This window comes from Myripristis murdjan, chromosome 13 (genome assembly GCF_902150065.1).
Source record: "Myripristis murdjan chromosome 13, fMyrMur1.1, whole genome shotgun sequence".
NCBI classification, from domain to species: domain Eukaryota; kingdom Metazoa; phylum Chordata; class Actinopteri; order Holocentriformes; family Holocentridae; genus Myripristis; species Myripristis murdjan.
Genome location: NC_043992.1, coordinates 26,387,073 through 26,408,568, shown reverse-complemented (window position 1 = coordinate 26,408,568; position 21,496 = coordinate 26,387,073). Strand labels below are relative to the sequence as shown.

Sequence of the window (21,496 nt, the reverse complement as noted above, 5' to 3'; positions counted from 1 at the left end):
TGATGCGCTGGTTTTATCAAGGTGGCTGGTAAGTGGTGATAGGTGAGATGAGTATAAATGTTATTCCTGTTTGCATTTGGGCTTCAGGTTACCACCTGCTTTTACTACAGAGATGTACTGTATGCTGTCATTGTGTCTACATGTGTTCCTCTGTGTGTTTGGGTGTGGGTAGGTGTCAGTCTCAGGTAGGAGGGTGCATCTTCTTGCACAATAAACTGATATCTACTGGCATGCAATCAGCTGGATAGGACTGAACAGAGTAATCAGCTTGATTAAACTTTTAACGTGTCTTTCACTTCTGTTTCTTACCTCTCTCCGTGGTGTGCCAGGTGTTTTAATGTAACGTTTCATGATTTTTTTCAACAGAATCAGCAATTACAGGATGCAGTTACTATTCCGTAGGTGGAAATATGTCATATACTGGGTTTTCCAATAGAAAAATACAATAAAAACCTCTTGTACTGTGGAAGCAAAATAAAAACAAAAACATCTTACATAAAACTACATCTGTGCAAAAATACATATTCTTACATAGGCATTAAATTTGATCTTTTTCTGTGCAAGGGATGAAAGATGACCTCTTAGTTCTTTCGGTACATTTGCTTTATTATGGAGAAGAGCTGTGCTCCAGTAGTAACACCAGTATAGCAAAGACAGTTAGATTTTTTTTAATACCTAAGATTAAGCGCTCATCCAATTTAATGACATCCTTCCATCTAATTTTGTGATGTAATATGTTTTACTTCCAGATTAAATAGAACTAACATTTACTCGTGTTGTAGGCTGTTTGTCCACCAACCACAGAAGCTACTTACAGTTTATATGGAGGTTGTAAATCATTACTACAGATGTCAGCACACTCTTAAAGCAGCTGTCTCACAACAGCTGAGGTTATGGCAAGACTTTGCTTGTATTGATCCATGTAGGTCTCAACTTCCATAGTCTCCTGGTCAGAAACATGGAAATGGAAGTGACTGACTAGAAACGGAACTTAACTGAGAAAGGCGTTTTTGGCTGGCAACCACCAATGACAACAATCAGGCTGTCACACAGGATAACTGACTGTCTGTCATAAATTAAGCACTCTGTTGCAGCAATGTCTGTCTAAAGATAGACAGCGGGAAGTGAAGGATAGTCAGATGGATAGATACAGTGCCTGTATCTGTCAGGAGTGACACTCGTTGGACATGTCTAAATGGTTGAGGTGGCCTTGCTAAAACTAGGTTAATGGCCTGAGAAATTACCACAGAGGGACAATGGAAAGTAAAAATCTACCTTAAATCCTACCATGACCATGAAGCACAACGTGTATTTTGTTGTTTGGCAGTGAAGACTTGGAGGAATGATTTTGCATAACGGCCATGACTCATGATTTTTTGACATAGCCTGGTGTAGGAGGTTGTCCTTTGTGTGTGCCTCTACTTAAGCAGGAATTCAACTCGATTTAACAGCACTCCAGTCTATAATTTGACCTGAACTGTGCTTTTTTGCCCCCGCAAACATCTTGTGTGATTTCAGGCATAGGCTTGATTATTTTGTTGTGATGCCCATTATGTAATTTCCCATGTATTTAGAAACTAAATAGGGCAAAATGTAGCTCTTCTGATAAATTTAGGCCCCTTGTGGAAGGTTTCAGGCCCATGCAATTGTGATATGTTTTGGAAACCAATGCACATCACCACAGACCAAGGTTCGCAATGCAATTTTCCTGCATGAACCTTTTTTTTTTTTTTTTTTTTAAGATAATCAGTTCTTTAACATATTCTCTTAATAGATGCCCCCATTCCATAAGTCTGACAAGAACTTGCCATGCTTTTTATGTCCCATACCACTGAACACCAGGTCAGTTCAATATGTCAGCATGGGTAGATATCACTGATTCTTGAGAATTTGGATAAATCATGTCCCACTAAGAAAAATGCTATTTCTGCTGGAAATTTACAACATTTTAATGAATAAAAAGAATGAAAGGCATAATCAGGGGGTCCTTTGCACATTTGTAAGGTTCTTTTATAGGTTTATGTTTAATTTGTATTAATTTAATGATTATATGTTGGCCCATGGCCTACAAAACCAGTTGTCCTCGGATAGGAGATAATCATTTCAACTTGATTAAAACAACAAAAAGTAATAATTTCATTGAATAATATCTTTACCACATGAAAGAGTACATCATAATATCTATTAAAAACTACAAACAATGGGTTATGAACAATATTTACTATTATTTTGTGGTTGTTCAAAATGTGTCCCAGATATTCGTCACCACCGTCAGATATTTATTTAAAAAATAATAATAAAAAAACTACAAGGTCAATTACATTCCTGAGGACCCCTTTTCAAACCTTCAGCTCTACTGCATGCTTCAAGACCGCTCAGGCTCCTGTAAGTTTTCTATTTTTCTTTAATTCTCTTCATATTTTTGGACACTGCTACTGTCACAACCATAAATTGTCAACACCGTCACTTCTGTATAAAAAATATTAAATTAGATTATGGAATAAATGTATACTTTTTAAGAAGAGGTCTGATGCAGGCAGCAACAGGGCGAAAACAAGCTAGCTAATGTGAACAACTCATGCTTATCATGTGAAAGAGTACGTTTTTGTCACCACCGTCAGACGTCACCACCGTCAGGTTTTCTGTCTGACAGTGATGACTGAAGTCTGAAAAATGCTTATAACAGTGCTCAGGATTCTTATTTTTTGTACCAAATAGTTAAATAAAGTTGTTAAGCAAGAAGCCATTGACTTGAGTGGTATAAATTTTGGAAATGTATGTTTTAATGAGGCGACTGTCACCACCGTCAGATTACTGTCACCACCGTCAGATTAGTGTCACCACCGTCAGAGACAGTTATATTGGTTTTAAATGAATATGCTTACAACATGTCTCTTTGGTGCTGTTGAATTATTAAAGTAATAGTCTCTTTAATACAAAAATATGTTTTTCAAATAAAAAAAAAACATTACGGTGACGGTGTTGACAAAAACAAAGTAGCCTAATAACTGGAAAAACCTATTTTATGAAAAAGATGCAAAATGAGGAGGTTGCACCGGTACATTGCTGAACAGCCAAGACCTTGGCCTATAATGATATACCTTCAGATTTTGTAATTAACACACTTTTTTTTTTCAAAATTAAAACCTGTTTTATCCAAATTCCCAAGAATCAGTGATATATACTTTTCTTTCTCTTTTGTAGTACCATTCATTGTGCCACCATTCTCTGTCTCATTCAGCATCCCATGTGCCTCACACACAAAGCAAGATTCCTTTGTAAGCTCAGCCGCTTTTGCGCTGAGCTTGGCTCTTGGCTCTTGCCTCAGACTCTGGTCGGTGGTTTCCTCAGAGCTCAGGGTGTGTCTCAGTGGATCCGGCACGTACAGAGGATATTCAGGGTTGGGGCTGTCTGCTCTCTCTGCCTATGGAGGATGTTTACTTTAAGCTACAGTATATATGAATGTTGCCTGATTAAACAAGTTAAGATATACAAAGTAGATCTTATAGCCGCAGAAAAAAGAGGTTGAGGTTAATGTTGATCGCACGAAAGTATAGATTTGCATACAGTGACACAGGTTAATGCTAGACAGCACTGTTTTTTTGAGTGCCTAAGGAGTGAAGCCCACAGTGAACCACCCTGACACCTATTGTGTCCACTGACCACCACATTGCAAAACAGGCAAGGGCAGGATCCCTGCCACTCTAGGTTGTATGTTTAACCACTGGCTTAGCACTGTTGGACCTCAAACAATAGATCAATAGAAGTGGCTTTAATGCCACTTCTGTTAACCATTGTTTAAGGTAGCTTTGAGTGTTCCATAATCACCACAAACTTGTCGCACTAAATCCTTTCAGTCAGCAGTTTTGAAGCTAAGATACAGTCTTAATGAGTCTACTGTAAAGTAGAAGGTGGAAAGTTCTAGATGAATTCAGTTTGAATTTAATAAATGAAACGAATGAGTCAAACAAGAGACTATTCTACACTCAGACCAGCTTGTCAGCTGCACTACAACTGCAGGATAGGTCAGGACTTTTAGAGTTTAACAAGTCATCTGAAATTGCCCTTTCTAGCCTCCAACATCAGCTGGCAGACATTTGACCTTACCAAGTTTCAGCCAGCAGAACATCTGTGCGCTCAGCCTCTCTGCGGCTTGCCCTAGAATGACACACAGAAGGACTTGTGTTTGTGTTGAACATCCTGGTACCTTTCTGCTCTCTGTTTACTCGCATTAAAGCCTATGGATTAACGCTGCCTTAATAATGAATTCAGCTCTTTTTTCCCTCCCCTATTTACTAAGCAACTATTGTCAGAATGGTGGATAGATATTGTTTTTTAAATGCAAGGTCCTCTTCTTCCCTTCCCAATGTTGCTTTGGGAACATTCCCATCATTTTCTGCTATATCTCATACATCTGTATTATGTAGCACAGGCATTTTCAAACATCTTTCATGTTCTGAACCCCTAAGTTGACTCTTATTATGCCACGGATCCCAATTTGAGGTGATTTTTGCCCAAAGAATCTTGGTATGAAAAGATATTTTGGCTGGTGTTAAGTATAAAACAATTTAGATGTCATACTTGAACACCAACAATAGATTCAAAGTGGTGAGAAATATTAAAACTTTTAAAACTACACTATATGGACAAAAGTATTGGGATACACCTCTTTCAATCATTGAATTCAAGTGTCTCATTCTGTCCCATTGTCACAGTTGTATAAAATCAAGCACCTAACTATGCAGCCTGTCTTTACAAACATTTGTGAAAGAATGGGTCGTTCTAAAGAGCGCACTGAATTCAAGTGTCAAATGGAGTGGTGTAAAGCACACTCCCACTGGCCTCTGGAGTGGTGGAAACGTGTTCTGTGGAGTGACGAATAATGCTTCACAGAGAACAAAGACGAAGACGAAGATGAAGACAAAGATGAAGACAGAGATAAATCACGGAGAACATTTCCTGACTGCCTGACTGCATTGTGCCAACTGTAAAGTTTTGGACATTTTGGACAATTCTGTGCTTCCAACTTTGTGGTAACAGTTTGGGGAAGGCCTTTTCTGCTCCAGCATGACTGAGCCCCAATGCACAAAGCAGCTCCATAAAGGCATGGTTGGGTGGATTTGGTGTGGATGAACTTGACTGGCCCGCACAGAGCCCTGACCCCAACCCCATCCAACACCTTTGGAAGAACTAGAACGGAGACTGTAAGCCAGGCCCTCTCGTCCAACATCAGTGTCTGACATCACAAATACTTATCTGGATCAACAGGCATAAATTCCCGAAGACACACTCCAAACTTTTGTAGAAAGCCTTGCCAGAGGAGTGGAACCTGTTACAGCTGCAAAAGGGGGGGGGGGGGGGGGGGGGGGGGGGGTTGATTGGTGTGATTGGTGAAGTGTATGTAATCATTATGACCCTCTTCCACATTGAACCAGGTGGGAGAAAGCTGGCTTTACTTGAGTTATTTGTTGTTGGTGCATGTTTGGTGTGTGTTTCCCCACATGGGCACCCACCATGTTGAGGCTTTATGTTGACTGTGTGTAGGGAAGCGGCAAATAGGCTTTCTCTTTGTTGCTGCGTGTGTGTGTGCAGCAGGAGGCATTCAGGCTAGGAATGCCTGGTGGCTGTTTCATTGAGTTCCTGTTGCCACCCAGCGGGCAGCCATGGCAACCCTCCAGCCAGGGGGCATCTGGCAGCCTGCTGCCGGTCCAGGGGGAAGGCCAGACTGCCTGCCTGCTCGCCTGCCTGTCTGTTTGTCAGCCTAACTGGAGAGCGGTGCTGGCTGGCAACCTGCAAATGGCTTGGTGCCATAGCAAACACCTTGCTTCAACAGGGCCCTTAGAGAGAGACACAGGCCACAGCTTTCCCAGACAGAGGTCCCCTCTGTATTAATCAACACCTGGCACCAGTGGGAGCCAAAAATCTCAGTTTTTTTTTTAGACTTTATGAATGCGGTGTTAAGTGTGTGTGTTTCACAAATAAATTGAATTCCTGATTTTAGCAATCAGTGATGCCTGGCTGCTTCATATTGTTGCATTTTCAAGCATAGAAGAAGAGTTGTCAAATATGTTTCTTACATGCTTGGTTTGTTATTTTGCTGACTTGTCATCCAGGAGGGATGCAGGACTACAACTACCTCCATGGGAACTGTCTGGAAATCACCATGGAGCTGAGCTGCTGCAAGTATCCCCGTGCCTCTGAGCTCCAAAAGGAATGGGATCTGAACAGGGAGTCATTGCTGGCCTATGTGGAAAAGGTAGGGTTTAAACCGATGGACGAGCCAGTGATACATCTGCACTCATTAATATAATAAACCCTCTGCTCTTCAAGGTTTTTTAAAGGGTAAATGCCCATAGTCCAAACCAGTATTTTCCCTCTCCCAGGTCCATATAGGTGTGCGTGGCTACGTGAGAGAGGCCATCAATGGTACTGCCCTCCCTGATGCCAGTATTGTGGTAGCAGGCATCAAACATGACTTGACCACAGGCCAGTATGGGGACTACTACCGCCTCCTGCTGCCTGGCACATACAACATCTCAGCTGTGGCACAAGGGTGAGTAGTAATAATAACAATAAACTCTATGTGTTGATCAGCTTTTCAAAAACGGAGTTTGAAAAACACTTTGCAGAGCAATGAAGGACATACATAAAAAACAATCAGTAGAGGAAGTTAAAAAAAAAAAACTCCTTTCTGATATTAAGTTCTGATATTAATTTCCTCATTAAGTTTTTCTGAAAGGAAACTGCACAGAAATGTAGGCTTATTATAATATGAAATGTAGTTCATTTTACTCAAAGAAGGGTGCTGGACAGTGTATCCTGCTCAGTGTCCTGTTCTGTCTCAGTACCTAATTAGCCTTTTAGCATTTTTTTCGGAGAACATCATAAGCAGCAATAGTAGAAGGTGATACCAGGAAAGACTCAGAAAACTGAGTCAGAGTTCTGAATGGAAAAGTGAGCTGATAATCTGGTTAAAGGGTGGAGGAAACAGTTGAATTTCTAAGTAATGGGTGTATGCTCAGACTGACACAAGTCCAAAAGTTACTTTTCAACAGTAACTTTGAAATGTATTTGTCACAAATGGGTGCTGCAGTATCGCACAATGACTCAAGACAATAAAAACATCACAACACAGACTACTAGGACTACATATGGTAACTCTAAGATGGGAAATGATACAATACTAAAAACTGCAGCGAGCCAGTAGATACAACCAAGTTAGCTCTATAGTGGTAATTTAATTGCATCACAATTGGCAATACACTGATTGTAAAATACTCAAATTCCTACAAATGGACCAGTAACAGTATTGGTCCCAGCAGCATGTTTAAAGAAAGTGTAAGACATTACAACAATACAATAAAATCAAATAGTACAAGGTACAGATCATCATCATCATCATCATTGTCATCAACACCACTGTTGTCACCCCATCACCTCTTCAACTCTGGATTAGGAAAGGGAAAAGCTGGGGGTATAAATGTATAACTATTAGTTTTGGAGTATCTAACCCATAAGCCCATAAAGGCATTGGACTTTTGAATCATCTACGAGACTATTTTGACCTCTAAAGTCTTTGCTTTCACACCAACAAATGAAATGAAAAGGCAAGGACAGAGGATAGCTTGTGAAACCTTGTGAAACAGTGTCATCAGTGTCTAGAACTTTTATTTATTTATTTACAAATAAGGTCCTAATTGCGTTCAGATTTCAGATTGTCTATCACAGTTCCTGGATATTTATTGTGGTCCACAGGCTCCGCTCTCCATGCCTTGTTGATGATGATTTGCAGGACAGGTGGATTATGTGTGAAATCAGTGCAGATGTCCTTCTCTTTTGACATGTTTAGCTGTCAGAATAACACGCCATGCCTGTCAGTAAAGCAATCCAAAACAAGACCATGGCAAAATTCGCTGTCATCTAAAACCCTGACAGTGACAGAATAATCTGCACATTTTAAAATGATACCAGCTGCGACAGTCACCAAAAATATCCAGGAATGGAGGCACAACACAGCCCTGAAGAGAGCCAGTAGATGAAGACAGTTCTTTTGACATTTGCCCGTTAACACTAACTCCTTGGATACATACACACATAAGTGCTCAAGTTTTTATCGATCAAAATGTGGGGTTGAGTTGTGTGACAGACTGCTGAGAGATCAGAGAACAGCCAGGCCTGATTAAAACTGGTATCTTTGCATTTTTGCAAAAGCCAAAACGGAGTGATTGTAGCTGTTGGCAGTGTCCCTCTAAGTCCTGTATGCAAACTGAAATGGATCCTGAATGTCGTCAGTTTTCTTCAGGAGTGTTACTGGTCTAAAATTGTCCAGTTCCCTCCGTGGCTGTTTTTAAAATCAGGGATAACAGTAGATTGTTGCCACAATCGTGGCACCCTCTGCTGGTTAAATGCTTCACTGTGCATGGAGATAAAAGTGACATGAAATGAGAAATAATTTTTTCAATTTATCAGCTACATGCTTGAATTTTCACCTACTGTTTTTAAAACTATTTTTTATTATTCTTAATATGAACATTCAGCCATCGCATACATCATTATATGAGATACAGTATACAGTATTACAAAGACTGGCTATATAAAGTGTATAATATTGTTTGAGAACACATAAAAATATACAAATATACTGTGCTTCAACAGTAATCCTTATTGCAAGAGATGAAACCCTGAAATTACAAAATATAAAATAAAAAGTATAAAAAAGTAAAATGTATGACTTAAAATATATAAAAACTAAAATTCCCCTTTAATCTGTTCCAGATGTCTCAGAGTTAAGAATCTGTATGGCTTACATCAGTCAGTCCTCTTTGTGTTTATCCACTAAATCAACATCTTTTACATAATCAATATATGGTTCCCATAAACACTCTCTGTTTACCTTTAATTTTATAGGTTATCTTTTCTTGAGGAAGACTCAATACCATTTGTCTTACCCATTGTCTAATATTTGGTCTTAAACTTTTTCCACAACAATGCAATTGGGTTTCAGTGCTTGTTAATTTTACTGAAGTTATGTTCCTCTGGATATAAACATAATATGAAAAACTTAGGATTCAGTGCAGCTTGTTTTGAAATTATTCTTTGGAAACCTAGGGGTCTCAGGTAGAATTTAAAATGAAGTTCTGTAGATTTGAGCAAGGTTCAGCCACACAGCAATGACACACCCACCAATGGCAGCAGCAGAGTTGAAGAGGTTGAATAACTTAAAAGATATAACTTAAAAAACATAGCATGTATTCCTCCTTAGTTATGGAAATGAACAGAAACATCTCACCAGTTCTGTGTTGAGTCAAGTCTAGCTAGACAGGCATGCTTAATGTGGAATTGAGCAACCTTCAACTCTGAATTTTGTTTGTGCACAGGTACATACCGATGATGGTGCACAACGTCCAAGTGGAAGGCAAAGCCACAGAGCTTAACTTCACCTTGGCACCTGTGGTCAGTAAACCCTCCGATAACGTCACGGTGCCCTCATCCCCCATGCCGTCAGCCACCACTGCCACCACACCTCTGTCTTCCACCGCTGCCAGCGCCGCCAACTCCACCCAGAGTGGAGTGGGTCTTCCCGAAGGAAACAAGAGCAGCTCTTCCATGTCGCAGCCACAGCAGCAGCCCATCCAGCCGCAGGAGTTTCGCCATCACAACTACGCAGACATGGAGCTTTTTCTCCGCAGATACGACAGCGAGTTCCCATCCATCGCCCACCTCCACTCTGTTGGCCGCTCTGTGGAAGGCCGGGAGCTGTACGTCATGGCCATCTCAGACAACCCAGCCGAGCACGAGCAAGGTATGTCTGGGAAGCTTCGCCACAGGGGAAAAAAAAACACATCAGGAAATGGGCAGCTTGATTTTGGGATTTTATGCATTTCCTGTTATAACATGATGTTGGGCTGAGGGATTATTTAAAACCAACAGCAGTTAGGAAGAGCAACACAGTTTTATTCAATGGGAAAGGGACAGCAGAGGGGTGGGGGTGGCAGATCGGCAGCAGCATTATTAAACAGTTTGTGTTGGTTGAAATTTTTTATTTATGCCCACTGGAGCAGCCTGAGTTCATTTCATGGCGACTTGAAACCTGAGTACTCAAATGAATAAATTATAATGCACGGTTTGGCTTTCGTCACGTAGACATCAATGAGTTTTTAGTTTCTGTTTTGAATATTCTAGTTTCTCAGAGCCACATAAATATTGTGTAAAAAAAAAAAAAATACAATAAAATATTAAAGAGTGGTATGTTTTCCACTGTGACGGCAGATAAACTGACAGGAATGTGACAAAACAAATTTTACCCAGATACTGCAGACTGGGTTTTTAATGACCAAAAGCCTCCATGTATGGTCCTAATGGAGAAGATTAAGAGTGAAGATTTTTTTTTTTTGACGTGAGAACTTAAGCCTCTTACATAAGCTAGTAGAATGGCCACATGTTTTTGACTCACCATTTTAACACACTGATCCTTGCTTAGCGTTGTGCTTGCTGGCTCTCCTCTTCAGCGAGCAGCCTTTAAATGAGCTTAATGGTGTGAATTCCAGCACCCTTGGCATATTTGTAGCCGTTATCTCATAATACCAGTTTTCAATCCATTCGTGTCCTTGTCTTTGTCTCCCTCTGTCTCTCTCCACGGCAGGTGAGCCAGAGTTTAAATATGTGGCCAACATGCACGGCAATGAGGTGGTGGGCCGCGAGTTAATGCTCAACCTCATCGAGTACCTGTGCCGCAACTACGGCACCGACCCCGAGGTCACGTGGCTGGTCAACAACACACGCATCCACATCATGCCCTCCATGAACCCTGATGGCTACGAGGTGGCCAAAGAAGGTGAGGGGAGGAGACACACATACACACAAACACACACACACACACACACACACACACACGCTATGAACTTCAAGCACCAACCCTATTCAAAAGCATCTTACTCACCTTATCAAATTAAGTGCTACCTATTTTCATTATACAACAGCAAGTAATGATAATAATAATAATAATAACAACAACAACAACAATAACAACAACAACAACAATAATAATAATAATAATAATAATTATTATTATTGTTATTGTTATTGTTATTGTTATTATAATGCTAAGTTCATTTGTATAGCACTTTTCTAAACAAAAGTGACAGTGTGACAAAAAAAATGACACAGCTTGGTGGAACAAGCTTGGTGGCAAGTGAATGGTTTGAATTTCTCATGATCACCTTCAGCAGCTGGAGTAAAATGATTCTTTTTTTATTGTTTTTTAAAAAGAATTCAGATGATATTTTTTTTTTATAAGACTTTGGACGGTTAATACTTAAGGCACATCATGCTTGAAAATGGCTTGAAGCTTGAAAAGGCTTAAAATTGAATATGATTATAATTTAATTTAAATGTTCAAATTGACTATTCATTTTTCATATAGAATGTGATGTAAGTGAAGACGCCACACAGCACTTCCATATTTTGCAAACACCTCTTTAGCTGTTAGTGGGTACATACTGTCACTAACTGATCTGTATCAGAAACCCGATCGGTGCTGCACCGTTTGATCTGATAAAACTAGAGCTAACAGTAGTGTTGCTTTCAGGTGCTCTGTAAATTGGACACAGTAACATTGTTGGCATTTGCTTAATAAGCTTAGGTTTTTCATTGTCCTGTTCAGACAACCCTAAGACTAACCCAAAAACAAAGCCTTTGAGGACTAAAAGGCTTTATTTTTGACTTTTAGCTGTGGCTGTGCACACACGCAGTAATGATTAAGCAGGAGGTGCTGACAGGGTAGTGACAGGCACTGCTGATAGGTAACAGGAAGTGCATACCATCTGGAGCACAGACTGCATATTTAAGGTGGACTAGGGCAATTGCTGCTTAATTATACATTGTTGACCCAGAATATGCTGCAGTTGTATATATGTACACTGTGCAGATTCAGCATCAATAGTTGTAATTCCTCCTCACAGGTGACGTAAAGGGCTACAAAGGACGCAACAACAGCAACAATTTTGACCTGAACCGCAACTTCCCAGACCAGTTTGCCACGATCACAGAGCCCAGGCAGCCGGAGACCATGGCTGTGATGAACTGGCTGAGGAGCATCCCGTTCGTCCTTTCAGCCAATCTCCATGGAGGCACGGTCTTGCTTTGAGCTTCTAGGATTGAACATACTTGCCAACCAGATGCATTGTTTTGTTTTGTTTTGTTTTGTTTTTTTCCCTGCATATTTGACACCGATACCGCCTTTTGAAAATCTTTTGAAAATCTTTTGAAAATCCTATTTATGGAATGCCAGGGTTGGCAAGTGTGATAAAAACAGTGTTTGTTTTCTGTTTACCTTTGATTAAAAAAAAAAAAAAAAACAACTACATTGTTAATGTTATTTACTAGTTGGATTATATTGATATTGGTATAAAGTTTGCCTGTTTGTGTGTATTTTTGAAAACCTACTGACAAAGATGCAAGGAATTAGGATTGATTACATTACAAAGTTGTCCTTATATCTCTAAAGATAATGACTATATTTTGATGTCACTCCATTAGATATATTTATGACCACATTTTTTTTTTCATGAAAGACAATATTGAAACGTGTTTGTGTAGCTGTGTAATTCTACTCCATGGGAACCCCCACCCCTTCCCAACCCGTTGGTCTACCCTGCTAACACTCGGTCTTGTTGAACTCAGGTTCCTTGGTGGTTAACTATCCCTATGACGATGACAAGGAGGGCATCACACAGTACAGCCAGTCCCCTGATGACAAGATCTTTCAGCAGCTGGCTAGAGCCTACTCACAGGTAATAAGATACTGTGCTGCTCCGTGCTAGTGGTGTTACGGTGTGATCTAAAATAAAATACAGAGACAGGGGGTTGGTGGAAGATAAAGGCTTGTTATGAAATCTGTGCACAGGCAAGATTTGGAAACAGTTGCTCATTGTTTCGTTCTCTCTCGTGTCTGTCTGTCTGTGTGTGTGTGTGTGTGTGTGTGTGTGTGTGTGTGTGTGTGTGTGTGTGTGTGCGTGTGCGCAGGAGAATCCTCTGATGCACAATGGGCACCCTTGTGAGGACCTGTACCCGGATGAGTACTTTCAGGATGGTATTACCAATGGTGCCAACTGGTACAATGTTCCTGGTACGCCTACATCTTTCAGCCGAATCAAAGCTCAGTGGAAAAGCAACTGTGCTCAGGGAGCCTTCAAAATCTTTATCCCCTGCTTCTCACTACAGTTATTATGCTATGTGTGTTCATCCAAAGCACACATCTAGAACTTATTTATGAAAATGATGAGATTATCCCACACAATGTTCTCACCTAGATTTGGTAGTGTTTTAATATACATAGGAAAAAAAAGATTTGCTTCCACTTTCCTGTGAACATTACAGGTGCACAAATAATTAATTGTAATACTCATAATGCTCACTTATAATATTATTATTACAACACATAATTCTCACTGATGCATTATATTAGCATTTGTTTATTGAAATACAGCAGAAAGGTATTTTAAATGCAAGAATATTTTGAATTTTAATGACTATTAACTTTCAAGAATGGATCATTGTGGGTATTTTGAACCTTGCCCTTATTTTCCTATGTTTGACAAATATGAAGGTCAATTGTGTTCAAAATTTGATCACTTATTTCACTGTAGAGTGTTTCAGTTTTCCAGATTGCTTGTGTGCACAACTCTCTTCAATTCGTTTAGACCCAGAAAATGACAAAAACACACTGCAGTGGGACATACCTGCATGTGATATTCTAAATATGCATTGCCTGATATCAGTTATTTTAACTAGTGTGAGCAAAACACACACACAAAAAAAAAAAACACTTCCAAGCTGAAGCTAATGCCGATTCTTCTTGTCAACATTGTAATTGTGGTATGCCTTCTAAACCATTTAAAATAAGCTTTGAAGAAGTTATAATTAACATTGTAAACATTCATAAGATGGTTGTGATTTTATGTTTTATTTATAATTTATTATGAATGCTGAGATAATGCATCAGTAATCATTTTCTGTTTAATTAATATGGTCATAAGGCATTATCAATGCATTATAATTCCATATGAGTGCTGTTATAATTCATTATAGTAATGGTAGGAAGTGTTAGTTGACCTTTATGTTGCTTACTTACATGAACAATGTAAACAATTCCTTTACAGCCTCCAAATAAACAGGAGATAGATGTTTACCTGTCATTCACAAGCTTAGCCAGTTTAACTGTGACAGCTGTATTGCAGTTATGATTGTGGCCTGTGGTTTTAGTGCTAATCTGCTGTAACAGTCTTGTTTTTTCTGTCAGACAGTTCATCCTGAGGGAAAAAAATAAATGTTTGGCGCAGGGGTAACAACCAGGCTTTTGCTTTCCAGGCGGCATGCAGGACTGGAACTACTTGAACACCAACTGTTTTGAGGTGACCATTGAACTGGGCTGTGTGAAGTACCCGCTTGCCAAGGACCTGCCCAAATACTGGGAGCAAAACCAACGAGCCTTGCTCCAGTTTATACACCAGGTAACAAACAACCCTGGCCCTCCACTGAGCTTTTAACTCACTTTCATAGACTCAATCAGTCAATGTTTTCCTGCATGTGCACATATGTGTGTGTATTTGCATGAATGTGTTTCTGTCTGTCCCTCCAGGTCCACACTGGAGTGAAGGGCATAGTCACTGACATTAAGGATGGTACAGTTATTCCCAACGCCACCATCAGCGTGGACAAGATAGAGCACAACATCACCACGGCCCAGACTGGAGACTACTGGAGGCTGCTGGTCCCTGGGACCTACATCCTCACTGCCTCTGCCCGCGGGTAAGACGGATGTCAGAAGGAACTGTGGAACAGACACCTGGAGAATTTAACGGATTAGGAGTATAAATTCACACAGTCAAGTTTATAGATTTTTGTGTTGTTGTACACACCCCTTTCAGTGGAATTAACTTTCAGCAACTCACCGGTCCTCCAGATACACTCCTGTGAAGCTCTATGCCACGGTTCCAAAGGAGGGAGTGGAGGTGGTGAACTTCAAACTGACACGCATCCACTCGGAGCCTAAAGGTCAGTCTCCCAAGGGCCCCCCAGCCACACAGGACCCGTCTGAGGAGGAGTTCCAGAGCTTCATCAAGGACCTGTCATTAGGAACGGGCCTGGACGAGCTGGTCAGGAGCACAGCCACCGAGAGCAGCTTCCGCTACCGGCGCTACATTGAGCTGGCTAAGTCCCTCAGAGGCCTCACACTCAACTTCCCCAAGATTACCTCCCTGCGCAGGTAGGTTTGTGAGGAATCCTGAATAACATGTGAAGGTATTGAGAATCAGTTCTGTGAAACTCTGCTACTGCTACTCTTCCATTGCAAGCAGATAGTGCAGGTTGGTGAAAGTTCAGGTAACATGAGTGGCATCAGTTCCCTGATTAGTCTCTCTCTCACTCAGCCAAGCTTCAGCTATCACAAAGGTGAAGAGATCCTGGCTGACAAATGGTCTGTTTAACAAGAATCTTAAACAATGGAGTTTGGATGATACTGCTAGTGGTAGCAGTTTAAAGCTTAAATGCAGAACTTTTACATATAAATAAACGTTACGCTCATTCTAATGAAAAAAAGCTGGAATCCTGGTGTCTGTGGTGACATTTCCCAACTGGTGCACAGTTGACTGTGATATGTTGTTATAGCATACCGAATAAGCTCATCTGATGAGTCAGTGACTCCCTCAAAGTTTGTTTTCCTCTTGTTTTTCCTTTGCACATAAAGATTGAAAGTCTAAGTGTTTTTTCAAGCAACATTTGGTTTACTGCCTCTAGAGGGAGCCAAATCACACAGAACTGGAAAGTTCCGCACAGCAAAGTATTTGGATGAGTGTATTTCACTTCCAGACGGAGGTGGTTCATTAATTAATCATTAAGTCTGCAATTTGGCTTATAACTAAAGTTAACCACTCATACTTCTTTCTGCTGTCATGTAACTACACATTCTTCAAGACATTTTCAGCAGGAAGTGCCCTGATTTTTATGTTTATTCTGTGTCTCATATTGACAGTGTGTGAACCAACATTCAAGTTCAAAATGGAATTTGTTACATTTTGGTTTTCATATCTGACACTGGGTCCCCTCTTCCACAGCAGGCCCAAGCAGCACCAGGGCCAGCAACCTGTAACCCAAAATTGATGACACTGTTTTTTTTAATATGAAGATGGAAACACCAGAAAATTAGGCTTTATAAAAAAAGACATGGCATTTTTTGACCATTTTTGATATACCATATCCTAGTTTAATCATTTATGGGGGCAGTAAGATATGGAAAGAGTGTAATTATTTTTTGTTTTGGGAGAAATGAGGAGGTGTGAATAAGCCCTGGCTAGCCTGGCAGAAAAGGGACTTGTGTGCACCGTACCCTCAGTCACTCTCCAAGCTGCTTGAACATTTTCAGTATTAATTATATTGATTGCTGATTACTCACTGTAGTATTGACTGACTTCTGTTCTTGTTTCATTTCTCTGTTGTTCAGTTTAGGCCAAAGTGTGGAGTTTCGCACCATTTGGGCTCTAGAAATCTCCAACAATCCAGGGGAGCCTGAACCGTCGGAGCCGAAGATCCGCTTTGTGGCAGGGATCCATGGCAACGCCCCAGTGGGCACAGAGCTACTGCTGGAGTTTGCTACCTTCCTGTGTATTAACTACGGCAAGAGCCCAGCCATCACCAGGGTGAGTTGTGGGGTCCCTCGAGAAAAATAGGTGGTTTACAGCTGCCACAGAAAACTCATCTCAACTACACCAATCTGTCAGTTAAATTGCTTGTATTGAGAAGGAAATACCAGTGATTATGTGCAATTTTATAATAATATTTCAGCATCATTCACCACATTCTTCATTTTAGTGTGTCTGGATTCTTATTTATTAATGTGTAATTATCCCAATAAATATTACAATGTGCAGCTGTGTTTCTAATCACTCTTCTTCCATCACCTCTCCCTGACAGCTGATTAATGAGACCCGGATCATCATCTTGCCATCCATCAACCCAGATGGACGGGAGCTGGCTAAAGAGAAGCAGTGCACCTCCATGGTGGGCATGACCAACGCTCATGGCAAGGACCTGGACACAGACTTCTTTGGTTAGTTGTGGATTTGTGTGTTAGGGTGTTTGTGTGTGTCTGTGTATGTGAGAGGGAGAATGAGAGAAGCAGAAAGAAGGAAAGAAATCACCATGTATGTAGTAGCAGGGTTATTACTTGTTTGAAAAATATCAGGCTAGCGACCTCTTGTGGAAGGGACCCGAATAGAGAATAAAGAATTTCTTGTACTCAGATGTGCATGTGCCATGAATGCAAAACATGTTTGTATTTCTTTTTCCATGTCCTAACTTCCCCATACATCCTCCTTTTTTAGGCAATGCATCTCAGCGTGTGGTGGAGGCCCAGCCGGAGACCCGGGCAGTGATGGACCTGATCCTAGAGAGAGGCTTCACTCTGTCTGTAGCCCTCGATGGAGGTTCCCTCCTGGCCACCTACCCTTACGACAAGCCTGTCCAGCCTGGTAAAACACCCTTGGGGACAACACTGCTACAGAAAAGCAATTACACGTTTGCAAAAAAACTTGAAACTATTAAGAAATGTTGATGCTGCACTAATTCACTTTTTCTCACAGCAGTGAAAAGTTAATAATGAAAATAAACCACCAAAATATTGATAATGTTGCTTTACATCACTTAACACTAAATTTCTTTTGTTGTTGTTGTTGTCGTTGTTTTTCAGTCGAAAATGAGGGTACTCTGAAGTACTTGGCTAATGTTTATGCCAGCAATCACCCCAAGATGCACCTCGGGGACACTGGATGTCCAAACAACGGGCAGAGTATGTAATACTATAACTACAAAAAAATGGCATCGTCACAAGGGTCAGACTGATTTATCAGGGTCTTTATATGTGCCTTTTTTTGAATACTGGATATTGGCATGTCTGTGTACTCCCACTCTAGTGGGAAGACACAGACATGATTTTTAATATTGCTTATTTATTTTATATTTGCTATTTCTCTTCATTTTCTTTAAACATTACATTAACAAGACATTTACTCTAGTAATAGTTTTTTTGTTTGTTTATTTGTTTATTAAATTGAACTTAAATTGAACATTGGAACTAAATATCAACTAACAGCCACTTCAGTAAAGATACTGGATTCAGTATTGGTCAAACACTAATTGTTACAGGGATATAAAGTGACTCACAAAATACTGAGATGATTGAAATTTTGCTCGGTAGCTGATTAAACTCGTCTCTTATTCAGTGGGAAACATCCCAGACGGGGTTCTCAGGGCAGCAGAGAGACAAAGTCACATGGGCAGCATGAAGGTGAGTCTCTCCAGCCCGTTTTGTTCAGCATTACTGAATAATAATCAGAGGTTTAAATATTACATTTTTACATTTATGTAAAATTATGAATGGCACTGAGAGTTCAAAGGATCATTGTGCGGTCTCTTAGTGTCGAGGTGCAGAGGAACAGTGATGTTTAGTTCTCTGAAACCAGAATGTCTGCCTTGTTAATGATATGGCTGAGGAAGAAGCAGGCATCTCTCCCAGCAGCATGCACAACTAATGTCTGTGTTTGTACCTTTCCAGGACTTCAGTGTGGACTTTGGTCACTGTCCAGAGATCACCGTGTACACTGGCTGCTGTCTGTTCCCTCCTGTTGAGCAGCTGGCCACACTCTGGGCAGAGAACAAGAAGGCTCTCCTCAGCATGCTGGTAGAGGTACAGTGTAGCGCTTTTATTACAGAGCTCACAGCTTGGAGAATGGGCTGCTTTAACATTAATTACAAGATTCATTTTATATCTCAAATTTTCAGTAGAAGTCACGAGACCAGAATATATTACTTAGTGCTTACCTTACTCAGTGTAGAGCACTAATATTAGTGAATAAACTTTTTTGTTGTCCAGCATCACACGGTTTGCACTGCAGCTGCATGACTGCAAGACTGAGGTATCGAGTTGTGACGATGCCACTGATGCTAAAAGCAGTATTGCTGGTATCATTTTCAACATTTTGGTTTTTGACTTTGTGCCTAAGTGTCGATTCTTGTGACATCCCTATTCAGCAAGTAATACAGCAGTACAGGAATATTTCATTTTATTTAGAACACACGCTCTAGTTTAAAATAATCACTGCATTCATACAATATAAAGAAAATGCAATAAAATAATTTGGATCCTCAAATCAGAATTGTTGTTATTCATAATCATGATCACAGTATTTTGCAAAATAATCATATTAATAATAATTTTTCTTCACTTGTACCCCCGTGCAGGTCCATAAAGGGGTGCGAGGTGTGGTGAGGGACAAGAGTGGGAAGCCCATCGTGGGTGCCATGATTGTGCTGAACGGGGGGGTGAGGGTCTTCACTACAAAGGGTGGCTACTTCCACGCGCTGCTGGCTCCTGGCAACCACAACATTGAAGCTGTTGCTGACGGCTACCAACAACAACGACAGGAGGTACGCAGATATGAGCAGGCCAGGTGTTACGCATGCTAAAATCCCTCATTAACAGAATGCACTAGTACTGTCCAGTTCAGTCTTTACATGCCACCTGTCCTGCAAGTGGTCCAACTCTGCACAACTGATCCAATTAAGGGATTAGTGCCGATTGGTTGAGCATAGAAACTGATCTACCTGAACGCAGTCAGCGTGAAAATATGCAGCCCATATAATTGGATCACGTGAACAACAGTAAAGATGGAACACAAACTTGCATTGACATGAGGACTGTAATATAAACACTGTACTACTGCCTCTCCACCTCCCTGTAATAACACCCAAACCCATCCTGATTATTTAATGTAGGTGAAAACAAAAGGCTTACAAAGGTTGGGTTTGAATCAGTGTTTTGTTTATGTGACATATCAACTTTGCTCTGTTGTCAGCAATAGTGTAGAGGTCGCAATACACACACCACATTACTTTATAGGCTGACAAGCAATTAATAAGATGGATCAAACATTGTGGATTCAGGTTGGATAGATACAGACTGCCGTTAAAAGTACAGTGTTCAATGATTTGCAGTACGAGTCTCATGGTCCTTGACATTTTCATTAAATTGTTTATATAAACATAATGGGATAAACTTTTACATCAAGTTTAATTTCGAAAGATTTTGACCATAATTTGTTCAATAAACAATCAACATAAATTCGGCCACTTCATATTGACGGGAAACAAAACTTAAACAAGCAAAATATTATGTAAGTAAACATAGCAGAGTCATGTCGTGGAACTTCTTGAGTGGCACGATGGTTCCCCTTTGCTGTCTATGTCTATATAGGGCGTGGGGCGGAGTACACAAAACCTCTCCACCACCTCCACCTTCCTGTTTGGCTGCTCTGTAATTTGCAGCGTAGGATAGGCCAGCTCCTCAAACAGATGCTCTTTGATGGTGCGTCCCAGCTGCAGGCTGTAGGCTGTCAGTCCCCCACACGGGGCGCAGAGCAGGGGATCCACCACCGAATGATATGTGTGCTGGTACTCTGGCACTGTGTAGCCATGGATCATCAGAGGTCCTGCCTGACTAGTCGGACCACTGACAGAGTCTTTGTCCTTGAAAGTGAGGGGCTCATCGCTGTGGGGGGGACGGAGGTCAGGAAGAACAGCAGTGTTCCTCATGTACCTGACATCCAGGGGCTTCTGGGATTCCTCTTCACTCGGCTCAGGCTTCAGATCCTGATTATCACTGGAGGCCCAAATGTTAGCCCTCTCCTTAATATGCTCCCCATATTTCTTTGGACAGCGAATACTCCGCCGCAGGCCATAAGGACGCATCTCATGTCTCTGGAAATTAAATTAACAGCATTTCCAATGATCTGTGGAAAACAAGAAAAAAAAACAAGCAGTCAGCTTACTGTTTGGCAATGCTGTCTGGGCTGTGTAGGCAGAAGACCTCACCATTATTCAGTCATACTTTAAATCCAAATTCCATGAGCTCCATTAAATCTTCCCCTGTTTTCACATTGTGGTTCACTAATGACAGCAAATAAATGACAGGGGGATTAGCCACTTTACAGGCTGGAGAGGTACAATGGTTTAAAAAAATAGTCAAAAGTAAAGTCTAAGATTTGGTTAATTCACTCTACCTCTCAAAATAAAGTTAAAGAATTTGTAATTTTCATGAGCCAGTCCTCAGATCTGATCTCAGATATAAGGAGAACCTTATCCAGAGCACACCAACCAGTCACACCTGCAGTCAATGAGGCTTGTTAAGCAGCTGATTAACAACCAGGCATCTGACTGCTGACCGCCTGTTGATCACACTCAGACAAGCAGCTACTGAGATTTTGAGTTTCTTCTGAGTTTCCCCTTTGAGAGTAATTTCAGTATCTTTGTGTGGACAACTTAAGAAAATATACTTCAGTCTTTGTAATTGAACACTATTTAGTCTTGCTTCAATGCACACTATTCAGAATATCACCTTGTTCATGCCAGTAACCCAGCGGCACAGCAACTTCTTGTGGAATTGTAG

The 21,496-nt window shown here is 40.7% G+C and overlaps 1 protein-coding gene across 1 annotated transcript in view; it reads left to right on the top strand.

Annotated features, from left to right (window-relative positions):
- cpda (carboxypeptidase D, a) overlaps positions 1-21,496 on the top strand; it is a 29,712-nt gene that overhangs the window by 3,911 nt on the left and 4,305 nt on the right. The window contains exons 3-19 of the mRNA XM_030066791.1: positions 6,114-6,256; positions 6,384-6,553; positions 9,378-9,802; positions 10,643-10,834; positions 11,961-12,128; positions 12,682-12,791; positions 13,024-13,126; positions 14,368-14,510; positions 14,639-14,808; positions 14,963-15,265; positions 16,499-16,694; positions 16,969-17,104; positions 17,379-17,525; positions 17,744-17,842; positions 18,276-18,340; positions 18,608-18,739; positions 19,294-19,479. Coding sequence (XP_029922651.1) covers positions 6,114-6,256; positions 6,384-6,553; positions 9,378-9,802; positions 10,643-10,834; positions 11,961-12,128; positions 12,682-12,791; positions 13,024-13,126; positions 14,368-14,510; positions 14,639-14,808; positions 14,963-15,265; positions 16,499-16,694; positions 16,969-17,104; positions 17,379-17,525; positions 17,744-17,842; positions 18,276-18,340; positions 18,608-18,739; positions 19,294-19,479 — 2,888 coding nt within the window. The remainder of the gene's footprint in view (positions 1-6,113; positions 6,257-6,383; positions 6,554-9,377; positions 9,803-10,642; positions 10,835-11,960; positions 12,129-12,681; positions 12,792-13,023; positions 13,127-14,367; positions 14,511-14,638; positions 14,809-14,962; positions 15,266-16,498; positions 16,695-16,968; positions 17,105-17,378; positions 17,526-17,743; positions 17,843-18,275; positions 18,341-18,607; positions 18,740-19,293; positions 19,480-21,496) is intronic.